Source organism: Bos indicus x Bos taurus, chromosome 19 (genome assembly GCF_003369695.1).
Source record: "Bos indicus x Bos taurus breed Angus x Brahman F1 hybrid chromosome 19, Bos_hybrid_MaternalHap_v2.0, whole genome shotgun sequence".
Taxonomy (NCBI): Eukaryota; Metazoa; Chordata; class Mammalia; order Artiodactyla; family Bovidae; genus Bos; species Bos indicus x Bos taurus.
Genome location: NC_040094.1, coordinates 39,981,329 through 40,002,720, shown reverse-complemented (window position 1 = coordinate 40,002,720; position 21,392 = coordinate 39,981,329). Strand labels below are relative to the sequence as shown.

Genomic DNA, 21,392 nt, shown 5'->3' with positions numbered 1-21,392 from the left:
CTGACAAAATTTTTCATATCATCCCTTGAAGTTACACTGAAAATAACAAGAATAATTACGGCCAAAGAGACTCCAGTCAGGGCTTTCTGTTGATCTGGAGCTAAAAATCTAGGCTGGGATTTTGCTCTAAATTGGTATTTTAACATTTTGGACTGACCAACTGCATAGGTTTCTACTCCGAAGACCGGCCGGGGGGTGGAGATTGGGGTGGTGAAGGGAATGTGGGGGGCGTGGGGGTGTGATAAGGGAGCCCTCACACCTTTTCTCTGCTTCTCAAACCCTTCCGGGCTTCTTCCGGCTCCGGGAGCAGTCCGCTGTCCGCGGCGGCGCGGACAGGTGCAGCGCCAGCAGCCCCCTCCCGCCTCCAAGGCTCGCTCGCTAACCCGCATCCTCCCGCCCAGCCGGCCGCGCCCTCGCCGCTCCTTCCCCTGCCTCGGCGCGTGCGCGCACATCGGCGGAGGCGCGCCCGCCCCGCGGGGCCGCGCACGCAGCTGCCGCCGCCACCGCTTTCCCTCCCCGCTGGCCCTCCTCCCCTTCCCTCCCCTCCGCCCCCTTCCCCGTAGGCAGCCGGCCCGCCAGCCCGCCCGCCCGCACTGCCTCCCTGCTGGCCCCTGGCGCTCGGGCTGGGTCTCTCCCCCGCCCCCAGACTCCCCCGGTCGCTCTCCTCAGGCGGTCGCCGGCGCTCGGTGGATGTGGCTGGCAGCCGCCGCCCCCTCCCTTGCTCGCCGCCTGCTCTTCCTCGGCCCTCCGCCTCCTCCCCTCCTCCTTCTCCTCCTCAGCCGCTCCTCTCGCCGCCGCCGCCGCCTCCACAGCCTGGGCCTCGCCGCGATGCCGGAGAAGAGGCCCTTCGAGCGGCTGCCTGCCGACGTCTCCCCCATCAACTACAGCCTCTGCCTCAAGCCCGACTTGCTGGACTTCACCTTCGAGGGCAAGCTGGAGGCCTCCGCCCAGGTACGGCGACCCTCGGGCGCCGGGGGCGAGCTGCCGGGCAAGCAGTTAGGCCGCGCCCGCGGGCTGGGCTGGGGGCCCGACCTGGCGGGCGGGCCTGGGCGCTGCGGACCTGGGGCTGGGGAGGCCGGCTCGGGGACGGGCGCGCCCCTCTGGGGCGGCCGCTGGGTGCCCGGTCTATGTGCTCTGCCCTGCTGGGCTGGGGCCCGGGCCGCGCGCCTCTGGGGCCAGCACACCTGTGTGGGGCCTCCCCCAGACCCTGGCCCTTCTGGGCTTGGTCGTGGTCTGGGAGAGGCTGGAGGGTGTTGGGGAGGCCCGAGGGGTCATCGGAGTCCATGCTCAGCCTTTTCCGTCGTTCTCCCTACGCTCCACGGAGGACACTTTGGAAGGGACAGTCATCTGGGACTCCGGCTGCCGCGCGTTAAGAGAGGAGGGGATTCTAGAAGGGGGAAGAGAGTGAGAAGGGGAATGTTAATCCCGTGCAGCCTAGCTGAGTTCTCCCCGCCTGCTCCGGCCCAGGGGCAGGGTTTCTAAGATGATCCGCCCCCTCCCCCTTCCCCTCTAGTGACAGTGCAGCAGTGACTTTGTTCTCTCCTAACCTCTAGAGAAGCTGAAGGAGGACCCTCGTCTCCGCTTTTCCTCCCATCTTCTGGCTTTGCAGCCTTTGAAGCAGGTGGATTTATTGCTACAGCGATGGTTGCTTAGCAGTACCCTCCTCTGAAAGAAGCCATTAGTTTTAGTATACCACTGGTGAAAATATTCCATTACTCTTCATTGCAGTTTTTGGTGAATCATGCTCCCCCGCCCCTCCCCCCGCAGATTATCTAAAGTATTGTTTTATTTTGGAGATCGTTAGTATTGATGCCCTACAAAGGTCAGGAACAATAGACATTTGTGATACCGTGTTATGTGATGTATTATGTGAAGTTCCTGATGAAAAATGGGAACTGTTTACTAGTACCTTTAAATATCTTGTTGTAACGATAGCTTTAAATGTCTTGTTACCTTGAAAAAGAATGATGATAAATATATTTTGTTTCATTTCTTTTCCTACTGCAGTTAGGGGGAAAAATCAGTAGGCCTCAATCTTAAAGAACAGGGTGTATGTAGCAATGAAATAAAAGAAATGTAGACTAGCATAGCGTTGGAATGAATTGAAAGTTGGCAGTTGTATTTGAAAGCCGAGTACTCAGGTTGAAAATGTGTCTAAAAGTGTAGAATTAAAAAGTATACTGTCAGATTTGGGGTGCTTGTAGGAAAGCATGAGGGCTCTGCATCTAAAGACGAAACTTACCCCTGTGAAAGTCAGGTGATTAAAAAATTTTCCATTGAGAATATGAATCAGAAAGAGTGCACCCTGGGTCTAAATTAGGATTTGAGAGGGTTATTTGGGAGACTGTTTGAGCCAAGTGACTATAGAATGTTTGATATATATTGGCTGGGGGCAGATGGGAGGGAGTGTAAACAGTAGTGTGTCTTGTGACTTGGCAGACCTGCGGGAAGAAGGACCTAGCAATGAATGAGTTCGCATTATGTCAAAAGGCTAACATTGAAAAAATCATTTTTTTTTAACTCCATAGTTGTTTTACCCCATAATGGATTCATAATTTTGAGAAGTATACCCTAATAGGTTCATAATTTTGAGAGGTATACCCCATAATGGGTTCATGATTTTGAGAGGTATAGGGAAAATTTTCAGAAAAAAATTGCTAATAAAGGTTTTATTTAAGTGTTAGGGTAGAACAGCAAGCAGTGACATGCTTATCCATTTTCTACTTGGCCCATTTTCTACTTGGCTTTTTGAAAGAAATGAGAAATATATGGCAGGCTGGTTCGGGACACTGAGGGAGCACATGGTAATGTACAAGGTATTAGCAGGGACTTGTTACTCTGATACAAGGAAGAAAACAGGTTTTATTAAAGGAAGAATGGACTTTTTAATTGTACACATTGCCGCTTTTGAAAATGTAAAGAGGAGTTAACATTAGTAAAAAGTTAACAGTTGTTAGCATATATTGATGTTTTTGAAATAGATTGGAGCAGTAAGTTTAACCTGTGGGATTAGGTGGTATCTGATTGTGGAAGTCTAAAAATATGGACACAATTATATCTCTGGAAGCCAAATTGATAACTGATATTGTGTCAGTCCCCTAACAGTTTGGAATTACATTGCACAAAGTATGCAAGTTGCTTGGTTGCTTTAGTTACAAAATTTTGTAATAAGCCCAGAGTATTTGTACAGGTTACATGTTAGAAATTTAGTGGATTTTTAACCAGGCCTGGGTGTGGACTCCTGGGGAAGATGAATTAGTCAGTGTGCACTGATTTAAAAAGTAGTTGTCTTTTACATAAGTGTGTGTGGTCTAGTTCAGCAGGTTTTGAAAATGTGTTATCATGGGCCTAGAAAAATGGGACATTCCCTTTCCCCTCGTTTTACATTAGGATATGTGAGAGGAATAGACTTTCATAGCTATTTCAAATTCTGACTCTCTTGCTTTGTAGGTAATTCATTTAAAAATAGATTACAAGTTTATGTGAGTGGTGACAGTTCCTGGTTATGAGTGTATAGTGCTTTATACAGTAATTGTGTTATGGAAATAGTTTACCTGTGCCAGAGAAATAGGAGTCAGGATATACTAAACAATCCCTGGCCTCTGCCAACAAAATATTCATGATGGAGATGACTAAATTGGCACTTTGAGGAGAGTTACAGATACAGTAGATTGTTTGGCAGACTGAAACTTGGCACCTAAATGGATGTTATTGTCAGCCCTGTGTTACAGAAGTTTCTGCCCAAATTTTGCAGATTTTCTATGCAGTCATTTTAGTAGGGTTTTTTTTTTTTTTTTTCTTTTAAAAAAGATAAAAGTAATCAATTTTGTCCAGCATTATGCTAGATCACTAAATGGTCTTAAAGTAAATTTGAAAGATTGGTCATAAGGAATTGAATTTGTTCAGATTTCTATTATGTTTCTTGAAATGTATCATTGAGGAAACCCCCGAGTATAAGAAAGTTTTGTTTGGTAAGTTTTATCCAGTATCAACTGGCAGTGAATTCTGCGGTGAGTTTTCCAGATAAATGAAGCTTACTCTTTGAGACACTCAGACTTTAAAAAATATTTACTGATTCTATGGAAATATTTAGCTTTTTAAACTCTGTGATTGCTCGTATTCTAGGTTTTCTAAATACTGAAAAGCATTCTCAATATGTCACTGATACTTATAACCATAGATTACCCAGAACTATGTACTATAATTTATTAGTTTCATATTTGTTCTTTATAAAGTTTTTTTGTTTTTCTTATTCTCAGGTTATTACTTGCTGCTTACTGTGTGTTGTTGCTCCCTATTGTGCAATTTTTTCCCTGTTCTGTTTTACTAAATTTGATCTGAATAGCTCTAAGTAACCAAATAAACAAGCTTGTTTGAGCTTAAAATTTTTTTCTAAATGTGTTTGATGGATTCTCTTCTGAGTGAAAGGTATGAGCTTTATTGTATGGACTTTGTGTCATCACTTCTGGTTTCCATAAAGGCTTTATTTTTTTTTTTTAACTTCCTGGTTCTTGATAATTGATATTGTACAATGCAGCCTACATAAATGTGGTCTTGAATAGTAAATTATCAGTGAGACGTCTCTGAACTTTGCTACATAAATGAGACTGTTCTTACTGTAAAGTAAATCTTACTGTAATCTGTATGTGAGTCGATGTCAAAGGACTGAGCCTTCAAATAGCTGTTTTGTTGTTAATTGAGATTAGTTCTCTAGATCTTGGAGATTCCATTTTGAACACCATACAAGTATGTAGTTCTCAGTTTATTTGGCCATTTGCAATCATTTTGATATTTTATTTTAAATTTAGAAATATTTTAAATACAGAGAAGTAACCTACCACTTAGATTTAGCAGATGTTAGTGCTTTGTCCCCTTTGTTTTAGACTTTAGATGTTTTTTGGAAAATAATATGTCACAGATACCACTAAAGTCCATTTCCATCTCTTCCCACCCTCACCCTGAGCGGTAATTTATCTTTTTTGGTAGCTGTTACTTCTATGTATAATTTTAAAGTTTTATGGTATATAAACAATAAATAGTAATGTTCTGTATGTTTACTTGTTTGACTTTCTGCAGCTTGCTGTTTTTAGTGGCTCTTTTGTTAGAAAACTTGGCTCAATTTGTGTTTACTAATTATTTGCTCCTTATTGTCTTTAGAAATTATAGTACTGTTCCACAAAGGCAATGATTATTACAAAATTTTAATGATGAAATTGCTTGTTAGGCAAAGTGAAACTTGTCAAGCTTCAGACTGACTGGTTTTTGGAATTGTCAGACTGGAAGTTTCCTTTTACTAAAATCTCAGGGTTTTAGCAATCAGGAAAAAACCCTTTTGAGTCTTAATAGTACACGTAAGGCGTGTTCCTGAGTGACTGTGGTAAAGACTCATTCAGGAAAAAAATTGTCTCAGATGGCTCCCTTTCTCGCTCTTAGGAAACTTCCATTGCAAAATTGTTACCAGTGGTCAAGTTGTCTCTTCAGTAGAAACGTTACTTAGGGTGGTTTGGTTTAGTTGAAATACAGTCTGTATGGGACCCCAAGAAGACTTAACTAGCCCTAGTTTGAATTAAAGAAAGAATACACTAATAACCCATTTATTCAGATGGAAAGGTTGAAAGTAAGTTTGTTATCAAAACAATTTATATGCCCACCTTTAACATTCTGCTTCTATTTTAAGCTTGGAAAGTGAAGATCTTAATGCTGAAATTCTTTTGATTTATTACTAGTTTTGTTCTTTTTTTTTTAATTGAAGTATAGTTGACTTACATTATTACCTGTATTTTTGATAGTGGAACATACAAGCAGTATTCAGTAACATGATGATGTTAACCTGTGAGAAATCACTGAATCATCAGGTTAGAGCTCTTGTTGGTAAAGCATCAAAAAGATCAGTGTGATAGTTGAGTGCATTCTTAAGTCCTGGATGTTTTAAATTACATTCCTTGGATGATACATAAGAGTATGCTGATATCCAATATAATATATATGTGCTTTATAATGCAGCACATTATTCTTAAGTTTGCTATCCTTTTGATTAAGTGCTTTGTAAACCATTAGGTGAATGCTGTTAGATGACATTCAGATTAATATCTTTATGAGTAGAGCACATTTAGTCTTGTTCTCTGTGCATGTGTCTGAATAATAACATCTATTAAAAGATTACCTTGTGTGAGGCACTAAGTGGTAAAAGAAATACTTTCTATGGATTATTCTGTTGTCTATAAAGTGCATTTCTAATATGAGACAGAATATACTGTCTGGTTTTTGAAATTTGAGTATTGCCTTCCAGAAATGGCAGTACTCTGGAAAAAAAATTAGTTGCTGTTCAACAAGCAGCTTAATTCATTAGTATAAACTGGTCGTGGTGTTTGTTGCTCAGTTGCTCAGTCGTGGCTGACTCTTTGCGACCCCACGGACTGCTGCACACCAGGCTTCCCTGTCCTTTCTACAAACTGGTGGGTTTTCTCTAAACCCAGGAGGAATTGGAATGTACTTGTAACTGGATGTTGTGTCCTGTGCCTTTCCAAAGTACAAACACTTTTCCTCAAAACGGTACAATAGTGAGATAAATGTCATTTGGCATATGTAGTGTAGTACAGGTATCTTGACATGGTAGATTAATTGCTTGGCTACCATTAAATTCATTGTAGATGTTGATGGATGAAAATAAAAGTTGCCTAGGTAAAGATTAAGACATGTAACTAAACCACTGTTGTTATTCTGTATGCTAACTTCAAACCCTGGAAAGTTTTTTATTCATTTTACCCTTTGGTGCATATGCTAGAAAATGCTTTATTCCTGTGTTTCTGAAAAAATTTTTTAAAGTCAGTTTGTGAAAAGGCAAGGTTGTTTTTTTCTTTTTGTTTAAATGTAGTGCTATAAACAGTCAGTTGGGACTAAAAGTTTTAGTGTTGTTTAGATGTGTTCTGGCAAAATAAACAGTGTGAAGAAAGGAATATTACCACTTACAAAATTAAAAAACTGTTCACTGAATGGTATTTTTGTTTAGAAACAGGAAGATTTATGAGAAGATTTTGTTTTTTATAAGCCAAAATAGTTTCTCTTTATATGTTAGAGACTTTGACAATCTGTTATAAGTTTAATAACATACTGTCTATAATTTAGGCCAGGTAATTTTAATTTAATATTAATCATATGTATGTATTGGTTCCTAATAAAATAATTACTCTTAGGTAGGTTTTTCATACAGATTTTATATTACTCTGTTTCTTTACTTAGTGTTGTGGTCTGTTCAGTGACCTCAAGGCACTGTTGGCTACAGTTGGTTTTGTTTGATCTACACAGTGTTTTTAAAGAATCTGAATTAATTGTCATTAGTTAAAAGTTGGGAGATTGCACGTAAAATTTGTATTTGTGGCTTTTTAAAATGGAAAGATCTGTCAACATTGTTTGTTTTTTTTCCCCCGTATTTACCAATAATTGGTTGGCTCCAGGAAATTACTTCCTCCTTCCTTTGCACATAGCTTTCCTTTATGCATAGCCTTCACCTGGCCTACTGTACTCACCTGTTTCATTGGCCTCTGTGGGCATTTGTTTGTGATTTAGGACATCTGTGTTTTTGTTATTTTAGATTTAGACTGTTGAAATGTCTGAAAATGAATTTGAACAATTATATAAAAACAAGGTTACAACCAAATTGGAAAATGAGCAGGGGTTATGAATAAGTTGCAGAGGAAAAACTTAAGGGCCAAAAAAGAAAGAAAATGAGAGAGGGAGGGAGGGAAGAAGGGAGGTGGGGGGGTGGTTGTAGAAGTTGGGGAGAGAGAGAGAGAGAAAGAAGAAACAAAAGAGATAACTAATGTTACTAGCGATCAGAAAAATTCTCGTTTAAATAACAATGGAATAAGTGCAAAGGTTATACACACTTTGATATCATTTGTATAAGATTAAAAACATTGCTGTTCTTTATATAACTAACAAAAGTACTAAACATATATGAGAAAGATATACATTAGCTTAGGATAGTGGTTATCTCTAAGGAATGAGGAAGAGAGGAAGGGGCATTCTTTGTACCTATATTTTACTTTTTTGGATCTAAGTCAAATAAGACAAAGCTGTAAAAGTTTATTTAATCTTGGTGGTGAGTCATTAGTGTCTGTTACATTCAAGATGTTTCTTTGGGAAAATAAAAAATTTAAAGAGTGTTTTATGAAGTTTTGACATAGTTTACGATACCAGATTTCTTCCTCTATTTTTACAAAAAGAGCGTACACTCATGATGGGTATGATATGCAGGTTGAGATACATAATTATTTGCAACATGTAAGAAAGGTTTCCTAATTAAAATTTTTTTGAAATTAAAAAATTTAAGTTGTTTTAAATCAAGGTTTAAGTGGGGGGAAAAAAGGCTTTTATTTAGCTCGTTGGTCAGATACTTGAATTCTGTGAAATACCTAAGTATTTGTTATTGCTTTGAATATTACCACAAAAATGTGAATTGCTTTGGATATTTAGAACTAGTCATTTATTTCTACCATTGTTGCATAAATACTTAGTTTAGGTTTTAGTCATGTCTGGATTTTTTAAAAAATTGCCTATGACATATATTAGGCCAAGATGAAGATGTACATATTAATAATCTAGGCTATTTCTGACACTGCTGACTTTTTTTTTTTGCCATCTTAGGTGAGGCAGGCAACCAATCAGATTGTGATGAATTGTGCTGATATTGACATTATTACAGCTTCATATGTACCAGAAGGAGATGAAGGTAAGCGCTGTTTTCCTTTTTAGTTTGCTGTCTCCATGTTTGTGTATAATATGTACTTTTGTGTGTGCTTTGGTGTGTGTGTGTGTGTTTAATACATACACTTCAGATTAAGATATCAATGTTTGTTATCTTCAAAATAGGAAAATTCTTTAGATGGTTATAGGAGATATTTGAATAATATGAAATAAAGAAAATGTCACAATTTTATTTCTACTTCAAACATTAAGTTATTTTGTGACCCTAGGCAGATCACATTTTCATGAGTGTAAAATAAATATAATACCATTCACCTAGATCTGAAGAGTTATTTTGAAAAATTAAATACTTTGAAAATGAAAAGTTTCTCGAGCAGACTAGTTTATACGTGAGTTTCTTAAAGTGTTTTTTTTAATTCTCTTAATAGATTAAAATTGAGATAGTGTTACTCATAATTGGGAGAAAATATTTGCTTTATGAGATCTAATGTGAAGGTTAGAAACTAAATGATGGAGTTAGTTATAGAGGAAGAAAATGTTGAAAAGAAACATAGCATAGAATGTGTGGGAACTCAGCATCTTTAACAAAGAAATATTTTAGATCTTGTAATTACAATAAGAATTAAACTGAATAATCCATTTCTGCCTGAATTCTTATTCCACATAAACTGCTTTTGAAAAAGTTACCAAGTTTGTCATGAACTCACAAGTATATCAGTTTTGGATCTGGATTGCGCTTTACTTTTGACTTGACATTCCCTGTTAAAATGGCTTATTGGTTAGTCTTTGCTACTCAGACTTTGCCTCTTAGAAAATCTTCTCTTTCGTTATACATTGTTAGAAATTTGACCTTTTGATTTACATTCTGTATTGCTATTTCCCTTTTTCATAGTATACTGAAAATAAGCATACAAGTAACATTTTAAGGCCTGGCTATATGTGTCTCCTCAATTTTTCTTAAATTATCTTGTCTATAGAAAGATAAGATACGTATCAGTTGAGCATATTATTGCCAAGAAGTACTTAAGTTCAGTTGATTGTAAATGAGGTCAACTGCTGCCATTTTAAGTTAGAGGAACAGATCCTTCAAATGGACTTTGTTTGAGTGCCAACTTAAAAAAAAATCTTTGGTAAATGAAAGAGATTATTTAATTTCTTTAACGGAGGAAAAATGGAAGCACCTTAGGTAAGCATATCAAGGCAAGCTTTCTTTGTTGTAGGTAGAGAGCGTTTAAATTCAATGCAGGGTTTCAAAATGTTGTTAAGTTTAGCTAGATAGAACTAGCAACATAAATGTGTATCCTCCAGTTGGCCTAGTTTCAGCTCAGGTTTGTTTTTATCCTCCTCTACTAAAGTGGCAGGAAAAGAATTCAGAGAATTTAAATGTTTGAATATGTGTAACTCAATGTGCCAAGTGCATAAAGATCTGAATCTTAAGGAAGCAGTGTTAGTATTCTTAAGGAAAATTGATAGGCAATAGGATTTGGAGAGAGATTCATATAAAACATTAAATGTTTTTAGATACATAAAATATTTTCTTCAGAACTAGCTAAGGTACATTTCTCAACTCATAGCAGTAGTCATGTGTAAACCCACTTAATTTTAGAGTATAACAGAATAGGAAGTTACATTAATTTGATACTTTAAGGAGACAGAAACAGATTTGGCCTTCCAGATATATACAAAGCTTAATTTTGCCCTTAGATATGGAAGTATTTCTTGATTTTTATCTTATTGGGAGACTATAGCACTGTTTCTTTAGAAACTAGTAGTTATGAACTTGACTATCAGCTTCTTCCAGGGCTGTAAGCCGGTGGCAGGGTAATAAATGAGTCAATAGGAGAGATAGGATTTTTTAACCCAGCTAATCTTATCCAGTACCTATTAATATTTATGATTGCCTTCTGGAAGACGGCTTTACGTATCTGTAGCCAAAATCTTGGTGCTTTAAGGTAAAATCAGAAAATTATTTGAAGGCATGAAATTGTTGCTTCTGTGTGTAAATTTTTAATTGATGAAAAAGGCCATCTTGTGATATGTGCAGTAATCCAGATAGATCTATTGGCATGTCTTTTTAAACTAAGGCACTGCCTTTTAAACAGAAATAATTTATTTTAAAACCTATTTGAAATCTTACTTTGTAATTTTTAAAATGAGAAATCAGTAAGAAAAACGGCTGAAAACTGTTTTTTTACTGTTCTGCACTTCAAGGGTTGGTGAAATCATTAGCACTTAAGCCAGTGCAAGGAATGCACCTCCCTACACAGTGCAGGGATTAGTATTGTCATCAGCTTCTGCAAGAGAAATACGAAACTTTTGAGTGCCTGAACTCAGGTCCTGACAGGTAAATAGTCTTTTAATTTATCATTAATAGTTGATGCTTGGGCATAATCACATAGAGAATGATCACTTGAAAGTTTTGTACCAACTTTTCCCTTAGTATACTCTGTCAGGTATGTGTTTGTAGAATTAGCTATGTAAGAAAAAGCTTTTCCGTTGGTTACATATCACGCAAAGTTCTATTATATAGTTTCAGATCCACCAGCATCACTTTGGTTTAGCCATATAAAGCATGTAAATTTTAACACATTTATTCTTGAAGTAGAATTGTGTATTTCAGTATGACGCATATGTGCACGTGTATTTCATGAAAGGATAAAACAAACAGAAATATTGCCAAATATTAATTTTGAGTAAAACTATTCAAAAACAAGAAGGTTCCTCGCATTTGATTATAAGCTTTTATACAATTATTAGTAACCTTTATTCTTCCATACAATTATGTGTGGGTTAGTAAAAACATTAATATACCACTTTCTCTTTGTGATAGAATTGTTTATGGCATTGTTCTGAAAATACATATGTGACTAATTAAGTGCTAGCTCTCAAATCGGGAAGAGTGAAAGAAGGGAAGGTACCTTTTCCAGTACAAATGTACTAAAATATGATACCACTATTCATATGAAAATTTTTAAAGAAATCTGAATATAACTTTAGTTATACTAATCACAATATAGGGTAGGGCCTAAAACCAATTCATTCAACAAACTTGAATGAATTGGGCTGGATGTAGGAAGATAAGAAATCGGGGCAGAGGCTGAACCGAAGAGTCTGTATCTCACATAAATATATTAACATTTTAAACAACTTTTCTGGCCAAACAGAACATTTTTGTGGGTCAGAATGCTGTTGATTTTGCAACCTCTGAAGAGGGATTTCAGGGAACTCTGGTGTGTTGTGCATATTCTTTATCACTTGGACATGAAGATAAGACTTGAGCATAGATGTATCATTAAAAGAGGAAAATCCCTTATTAGATTCTTCTTGGTTCTTAATTGAAACTGTTACAAATTATGTATAATATGCTATTACTATTAAATATGTTAAGCAAATAGTTTTAGTTTGCGATATGAGTTCCATGGTATGTATTTTTTAAAAATTCAAAATGTAACATAACATCTTTTTTTAGGTAGCTTTTAGAGTTTTTGAACACTAAAATGGCATTATTTTTGAGAACTTGTTTTTATTTTGTCTTTTTTTTATTTGGGGACTTCAGTTATAGCTCAGTTGGTAAAGAATCTGCCTGCAGTGCAGGAGGCCTGGGTTCAGTTCCTGGGTTGGGAAGATCCCCTGGAGAAGGAAATGACAACCTATTCCAGTATTCTTGCCTGGAGAATCCCATGGGCAGAGGAGACTGTCCATGGGGTCACAAGAGTCGGACCTGACTTAGCGACTAAACCACCACCACTTGTTTATTTGCTATTGTTTTTTCTGGACTGCACCACTCTACTTATGGGATCTTATTTTCCAAACCAGGATTGAACCTGGGCTCGTGGCAGTGAAAGTGCCAAACCCTAGCCACTGGATAGCCAGGGAGCTCCCAAGTTTTGGAAATTTTGAACATAAAGTCTATTATGTGCTGTTACTGTTCTGAAGAATAGATAAATTATTGCATAAGCTTGCCATAGTGTCCAGGCTACATTAAGGAACCAAATATTTTCCTGGTTCTCTGGTAACTATCAGGGCAGCTTGTTTTCAGAATTAAATGTTGATTTTATTTTTTAAATTAAAAAGCTTTAGTTTTTAGAGTTTTAAATTTAGTGCAAAATTGATGAGGAAGTACAGAGATTTCTCTCGTACCCATACGTACAGCCTCTCCCACTATCAACATCCCAAACCAGAGTGGTACATTTGTTACAGTAAATGAGCCTACATTGATGTCATTCTCACCTAAAGTCCATAGTTTAGAGTTCACTCTTGCTGTTACACATTCCATGGGTTTTGACAAATATGTAATGACGTGTATCTGCCACTGCCATTATAGTATTGTACAGAATCTTTTCACTACTCTAAAAATCTTCCTGTGCTCTGCCTATTTACTTATCTTTCTCCCTGGCAACCACTAATCTTTTTGCCATAGTTTTGTCTTTGCCAGTTTGTCATTAGTTGGAGTCACACAGTATGTTGCCTTTTCAGGTTGGCTTTTTTCATATAGTAATAAGCATTTTTCCATGTCTTTTCATTGTTTGGTAGCGCCTTTCTTTTTATCTCTGAGTACTGTTCCCTTGTCTCTACATAAGTTTATTTATCCATTCACCTGCTGAAGGTCTTCTTGGTTGCTTCCAAGTTTTGACAGTTATGAATAAGGGTTCTTTCTGTAGAGGACATAAGATTTGAACTCCTTTCACTAGATACAAAGGAGCATGATTGCTGGATCCTATGATAAGAGTGTGTTTAGTTTTGTCAGAAATTGCCAAAATGTCCTCCAAAGGACTCTTATCATTTTGGATTCCAACCAGCAATAAATTAGAGTTCCTGTTGCTCCTCATACTCCCCAGCATTTGTTGTTGTGTTTTGGATTTTAGCTATTCTATAGATGTGTAGTGGTGTGGCATTATTTTAATTTACAGGACCGTAATGATTTCTTGCCATCAAAATATCTTCTTTGGTGGGTATGTTCAGGTCTTTTGCACAACATTAGTTGCATTCATGCGTGCTCAGTCTTGTCTGACTCTTTGCAACCCCATGGACTATAGCCTGCCAGGCTCCTCTGTCCATGGAATTTTCCAGGCAAGAACACTGGAGTGGGTTGCCATTTCCTTTTCCAGGCGATCTTTCCAACCCAGGGATCGAATTCTGTGTCTCTTCCGTCTCCTGCATTGGCAGGCGGATTCTTTACTACTGAGCCACCTGGAAAGCCTGGCACAATATTAGTTGGAAAAAGAACAATAGAACAATATTAGCTGGATTGTTCTTTTTCTTATTGTTGAGTTTTAAGGATTGTTTGTACATTTATTTGACTCCATAGGGTCTTATTTGTGGTGCACACGTTCTTTGTTGCAGCATGCAGGCTTCTCTAGCTGGTTTGTGGTGCACAGGCTCTAGAGTGCAGGCTCTGTAGTTGCGGTGCACAGGCTTAGTTGCCCTGCAGCACGTGGGATCTTAGTTCCTGGACTGAGGATCAGACCCGTGTCCCGTACATTGGAAGGGAGATTCTTAACCACTGGACCACCAGGAAAGTTCCTGAAGCTTTTAATTTTAATGAAGTCCAGGTTATTTACTTCTTTCATGGATTGTGTCTTTGGTGGTGTTGTATGTGAAATGTCTTCACCATACCCAAGGTCAATTAAATTTTCTTGTATGTTATCTTCCAAGAATTTTATAGCTTTGTATTTTACACTTTGGTCATTGATCAGTCCCTCCCTCAGTTATGTCCAGCTCTTTGCTACTCCATGGACTGCAGCACGCCAGGCTTCCCTGTCCTTCACCATCTGGAGCTTGCTCAAACTCATGTCCATTGAGTCAGGGATGCCATCCAACCATCTCGTCATCTGTCCTTCCTTTCTGCTCCTGCCTTCAGTCTTTCCCAGTATCAGGGTCTTTTCTAATGAGTCAGCTTTTCTCATCAAGTGGCCAAAGTATTGGAACTTCAGCTTCAGCATCAGTCCTTCTAATGAATATTTAGGACTCATTTCCTTTAGGATTACACCACAGTTCAAAAGCATCGATTCTTCAGTGTTCAGCCTTCTTTATGGTCCCACACTCACATCCATACATAACTACTGGAAAAACCATAGCTTTGACTAGACGGATTTTGTCGGCAAAGTAATATCTCTGCTTTTTAATACATTGTCTAGGTTTGTCATATCTTTTCTTCCAAGGAGCAAGCATCTTTTAATTTCATGGCTGCAGTCATCATCTGCAATGATTTTGAAGCCCAAGAAAATAAAGTCTGTCACTTTTTCCATTGTTGTCCCTTCTATTTGCCATGTAGTGATGGGACCGGATGCTATGATCTTAGTTTTTTGAGTGTTGAGTTATAAGCCAGCTTTTTTCACTCTCCTCTTTCACCTTCATCAAGAAACTCTTTAGTTCCTCTTTGCTTTCTGCCATAAGGGTGGTGTCATCTGCATATCTGAGGTTACTGATATTTCTCCCAGCAATCTTGATTCCAGCTTGTGCTTCATCCAGCCCGGCATTTCGCGTTATGAACTCTGCATATAAGTTAAATAAGCAGGGTGACAATACACAGCCTTGACGTACTCCTTTCCCAATTTGGAACCAGTCTGTTGTTCCATTTCTGGTTCTAGCTGTTGCTTCTTGACCTGCATACAGGTTTCTCAGGAGGTAGGTAAGGTGGTCTGGCATTCCCATCTCTTTAAGAGTTTTCTTAGGACTGTAATCTATTTTGAGTAAATTTTTGTAAAACAGGTAAGATCTGCCTGGATTATTATTATTTTTGCATTTGGGTGTTCAGTTTCCAACACCATATATTGAAAAGATACATCCATTGTATTACTTTTGCTCCCCTTTCAAGATCAGTTGACTGTATTTATGTGGGTCTGTTTCTAGGCTGTCTGTTCTTTTTCATTTATCTGTTTTTCTCTTACTTCTCCAATGCCACATCATCTTTATTATTTTTAAGTCTTGAATGAAGTTGGGTAGTGTCAGTCCTCTGACTTTGTTCTTCTCCTTCTGTATTGAGTTGGACATTCTAGATTGTTTGCTTCTCCATATAAACTCTAGAGTCAATTTAAAAATATCCACAAAATAACTTTCTAGGATTTTGATTGGAATTGGTATTGAGTCTGTAGTTCAGGTTGGGAAGAACAGATAGCTTGACAATATTGGGTCTTCTTATCCATGAACATGGAATATCTTTTTCTTCTTTTACTCCTTTAGTGTCTTTCATCAGAGTTTTGTAGTTTTCTTTGTATGAATCTTATACATAGTTTGTTAGATTTATACCTAAGTATTTCATTTTGTGGGGTGATAATGTAAATTATACTTTTTTAAAAATTTCAGATACTACTTATTCATTGCTGGTATATGGGAAAGCAGTTGACTTTAGTGTGTTAACCTTGTATCCTGCATCCTTGCTTTAATGGCTTATTAGTTGCAAGTGTTTTTTGTTGATTCCTTTGAATTTTCTATATGACCATATAATTTGTGAACAAAGATAATTTTATTTCTACCTTTCCAGTATGTATACTTTTTCCTTTTCTTGTCTTAATTGTATTAGCTAGAACTTCCAGTATGATTTTGAAAAGCAGAGGTGAGAGGAGCCATCCTTGCTCGTTCTTCATCTTAGCTGGAAAACTCAGAGTTTCTCATTAAGTATGTTAGCTGTATGGTGTTTGTAGATATTCCTTATCAAGTTAAAGATGTTCATCTTCATTTCTAGTTTGTTGATTGTTTTTATTATGAAAGAGCGTTGTATTTTGTCAAATGTTTTTTGTGCATCTATTCATTTGGTTATGTGGTTTTTCTTTAGCCTAACTGTGATGGAGTACATTAATTGATTTTTAAACATTGAAACAGCCTTGCATACTAGGTTAAATTCCACTTGGTCATGGTACATAATTATTTTTATAATTTTTTTTTTCAAATTTAAACTTTTTATTTAGTATTGGAGTATAGCTGATTAACAATATAATGGTAGTTTCAGGTGAACAGTGAAAGGATACAGCCATACATATACATATACATTGTTGGATTTTATTCACTAATATTTTGTTGAGAATTTTTGCATCTGTGTCTCTAAGAGATATTGGTCTATAATATTCTTGTAATGTCTTTGTCTGGTTTTGATAGTGAGGTAATGACTAGTCTCATAGAATGAGTTTGGAAATATTCCCTCTGCCTCTGTCTTCTGTAAGAGATTGTAGAAAATGGATCAAGCCCATGTCCCTTGCACTGGCCGGTGGATTCTTAACCATTGACCACTACAGAAGTCCTGCCTTTTTTATGGTTTGAATTGAACATTTTGTATGATGCCACTTTCTCTCCTTTTTTTAGCATATCAGTTATACTTAAAAAAATTTTTTTAGTGATTGCCTTAGAGTTTGCAGTACACATTTACTTCTAATCTAGTCCACTTTCAAATAAAAAGATAATATTTCACAGGTAATGTGAGTACCTTATAATAATATACTCCTAATTCTTCTTTCCCATTCCTTGTATCATTGATGTCATTCATTTCACTTACGCATACGCTTCCACACAGAAGCCAACATAGTCAAATACATTGCTGCTATTAGTATTTTGAACAAATGATTATCTTTTAGATGAATTAGGAATAAGAGAAACATTTTTATTTTACTCTTATTTATTCATTCTTTGATGCTCTTCCTTTCTTACGTAAATCTGAGTTTTTGGCTTACATAATTCTCCTTCTCTTTAAAGAACTTTTAACATTTCTTGGAAAGTACGTGTACTGGCAACAGATTCCCTCAATTTTTGTTTGAAAAAGTCTATTTCTTTTCACTTAAAAAGACTTTTTTTTTAAGAGCAGTTTAGATTCACGAAAAGATTGAAAAGATTTTCCTACAGTTTGAAGGACGATTTTGAAAGGTACAGGATTTTAGGTTAGTAGTTTTTCTTTCTCAACACTTTAAATACTTCATTCTATTCTTTTCTTGCTAGTATAATTTCTGAGAAGTCGAATGTAATTCTTATCTTTGGTTCTCTATACTTAAGGTATTTTTTCCCTCTAGCATCTTTTAAGATTTTTTTTTTCTCTAGCTTTTATTTTCTAAATTTTGACTCTGATATGGCTAAGTGTAGTTGGTTTTTTTTTTCCCCCCTCTTCTTTCCACCCCCTGCCACCTCCCCATTATTCTCTCTATCTTTTCTGTTTCCTGGATCTGTGGTTTGGTTTCTGACATTAATTTAGAGAAATTATTACTCTTTATTGCTGTAAATACTGTTTCTTTCTTTTTTAAAAAATACTTATTTATTTGGCTGCATCAGGTCTTAGTTGTAGCACACAGGATCTTTCCTTACAGCATAAGGGCTCTTTGTTGTGGTGCTCGAGCTTAGTTGCCCCTTTTCCAACCAGGGCTCAAACCCATGTCTCCTGCATTGGAAGGTAGATTCTTAACCATTGGACCACCAGGGAAGCCCCTGCTTCTGTTTCTTCTTGTCTTTCTGGTATTCCTTTTGTATGTACTTAATGCCTTTTGTCAATGGCACCCCACTCCAGTACTCTTGCCTAGAAAATCCCATGGATGGAGGAGCCTGGTAGGCTGTGGCCCATGGGATCACAAAGAGTCGGACACGACTGAGCGACTTCATTTTGACTTTTCAGTTTCATGCATTGGAGAAGGAAATGGCAACCCACTCCAGTGTTCTTGCCTGGAGAATCCCAGGGACGGGGGAGCCTGGTTGGCTGCCGTCTATGGAGTCGCACAGAGTCTAACACGACTGAAGCGACTTAGCAGCAGCAGCAATGCCTTTTGTACTTTTTTCACAGTTCTTGGATATTTTGTTCTGTTTTGTTTTTGCTTTTTTCTTATTTTTTGTCTTCTCAGTTTTGGAAGTTTCTAGTGTCATATCCTCAAGCTCAGAGATTCCTTTCTCAGCTGTGTCTAATTGTGAGCCCACCAAAGACATTATTTCTGTTAGTGTTTTTGATCTCTAGCATTTCTATTTCTTTAGAACTTCCATCTCCCTGCTTGTGTTATCCATCATTAGATGTTATTGTTGTTGTTCAGTTGCTAAGTTGTGTTCGACTCCTTGCAACCCCCTGGACTGCAGCATAACAGGCTTCCCTGTCCTTTACTCTCTCCCAGAGTTTGTTCAAATTCGTGTCCATTGAGTCGGTGATATCTTCCAACCATCTCATCCTTTGTCGCCCTCTTCTCCTCCTGCATTCAATCTTTCCCAGCGTCAGGGTCTTTTTCAGTGAGCAGGCTCTTTGCATCAGGTAGTCAAAGTGTTGGAGCTTCAGTTTTTAGAAAGGTTACTGATCTGATAATTCTAACATTTGTGCCATATCCTCCCATATCTGATTCTGGTTTTGATTCTTGTTCAGTCTCTTTAAATAGTGTTTTCTGCCTTTTAGTATCCCTTGCAATTTTTTGTTGAAAGGTAGACATGACGTCCTGGGTAAAAGGAACTGTGATAAATAGACCTTTAATAATGCAGTGATGAGGTAAGAGCAGAGGAGAAACATTCTTTAGTCCTATGATTAAATCTTACTCTTTTGGTGAGCTAGTACTCCCGGGCAGAGCTTCACTGGTGCTTCTCAAGTTTTCTTACCCCCTTAGGTGGGACAGGATGACTGGAAGGGCTGGAGTTAGGCATTTCCCTTAGGTTAGGCTCTGATAAAACCCTAGCAGGTTAAGTTCTGGATAAAACAGTTTCTCCTGAGAGCAGGTTTTGTTAAGAAGAACCAGAGTATGCCAGCATATTTCAGAATGGTTTCTTTTCCCCTCCCCTTGCCAAAAGCTTGAGGGGATTTTTCCCTGATATTCACTTTTAGGACCTTGTATAGCTCCTAGAGGTAAGACTCACAAAAGCGTGAAGGTCCCCCTATGACGAGGTCTTCCTGGAATTTTAAACTCTCAAACCTTTTCACACTGAGCTTCCAGCACTTCCTCAGTTACAGTTCAGGTTTTCCTCCCCCAGCACTGGTTGCCAGAGGTGATTTCTTCTTTTGGGTTTCTGCACTGATAAGTTGTGATTTTCTGCCTGTCTCCAATTTTTCAGCAGTGGTTTACTATTTGTCCTCACTTCTCTGGTGGATCTGAGGAGAATTGGTGATCTCCAGTTCCCAGCTTTTTACTTGTGGTCTTAGGATGGGATGTCAGCTTCTAAGATGTTTACATGTGTGACCAGATATCAGAAATCCTCTTGGTGATTTTATTTCCAACATAAAAGGTTGTTATTTTTAAGATGTAAAAGCAATCTGTGCCGTTTGTGGACATATGCTTTCATTGCTCTTGGGTAAATACCTGTAAATAAAATGGCTGCATCATATGGTAAATGGAGAATTTTAAAAGAAACTGCCAGTTTTCTAAAATCTCTGTACCATTTTATATTCCCATCAACTGTGTGAGAGTTCCAGTTGCTCCATATCCTTACTAACATTTGTTATATTTCATCTTTTCAATTTTAGCTATTCCAGTGGTTGTGTAGTAGTGTCTTATTGTGGTTTTAATTAATATTTCCCTAATGGCTATTGATGTAAAGTCCTTATTTGCCATTTGTATTATCTTCCCTTGATGAAGTGTCTGTTCATACCTTTTGCCAACTGGAGGAAGTTGTTTATCTTCTAAGTGAATTTTAAGAGTTTTCATATATTCCATGTTTAAGTCTTTGGTGGATATATGTTTTGCATACTCTCCCAGTCTGTGGCTTGCCTTTTTTTTAAAAAAAAATTAATTTATTTATTTATGGCTGCACTAGGTCTTTGTTGCTATGTGTAGCTGTATCTGGTTGCAGAGATCAGGGACTACTCTCTAGCTGTGGTGCACGGGTCTCTCATTGTGGTGGCTTCTCTTGTTGCAGAGCACAACCTCTAGGCTCATGGGCTTCAGTAGTTGCAGCACAGGGGCTCATTAGTTGTGGCTTGCAGACCCTAGAGCGTGCAGGTTTCAGAAGTTGTGGCTTAGTTGCTCTACGGCATGTGAAATCTTCCCGGACCAGGGATTGAACCCATGTCCCCTTCATCGGCAGGAGGATTCTTATCCACCGCTCCACCAGGAAAGTTCTGTGATTTGCCTTTTTATTTTTTGAAGAGCATAAGTTTTAAATTTCAATGGATTCCAGTTTGTTGAATTTTTCTTTTACAGTGTATGGCTTTTTTAATGACTTACTTAAGATGTTGCAGAATTCAAGGACATTATGATTATCTTCTAGAAGTTTTATAACTTTAACTTTTACATTTAGATATTTTGATCCATTTTGAGTTAAAAATTTTGTTTACGTAATGAGATAAGGGTAAAGGTTCTATTTTTAATTAATTGATTAGTTATTGGTATATGGGTGTCTACTTTTTTTTAGCAATATTTATTATAGAGGTTATTTGTTCCCCCTTGAATTTCTAGACTCTTTCTGTTGTATTTTGAGTCTTGAAATCAGGTAGTGTGAGGGCTCCATACTTGTTCTTTTTAAAATTATTTTGGTCCCTTTAATTTTCATTTTAAAATCTGCTTGTCAATTTCTATAGAAAAGCCTAATGATGTTGTTATAGGAATTGCATTGACTCCATTGGGGAGAGCAATATTGAGGTTTACCATTCATGAAGAACATACATTTCTCCCTTTATTTAGATCTTCCTTAGTTTCTCTCAGCAGATTTTAACTTGTTCTAGAGAGGAATTTTCTTTTCTTCTGCAGACAGAATACAGCTAGGTCATCTTTTTTAAAAAATTGTGGTAAAATTCACAAAACAAAATTTAT

The 21,392-nt window shown here is 37.6% G+C and overlaps 1 protein-coding gene across 2 annotated transcripts in view; it reads left to right on the top strand.

The window, feature by feature from the left end:
* Positions 1-462: 462 nt before the first annotated feature.
* NPEPPS (aminopeptidase puromycin sensitive) overlaps positions 463-21,392 on the top strand; it is a 104,048-nt gene continuing 83,118 nt past the window's right edge. The window contains exons 1-3 of one of the 2 annotated variants that reach the window (XM_027519814.1): positions 558-951; positions 8,647-8,731; positions 10,918-11,050. Coding sequence is in view for 1 of the 2 variants with exons in the window: in XM_027519813.1 (XP_027375614.1) it covers positions 691-951; positions 8,647-8,731 (346 nt within the window). In the remaining variant the exon portion in view is untranslated. Of the gene's footprint in view, positions 952-8,646; positions 8,732-10,917; positions 11,051-21,392 lie in introns of both variants that reach the window. The other variant, XM_027519813.1, reaches the window with a different exon arrangement.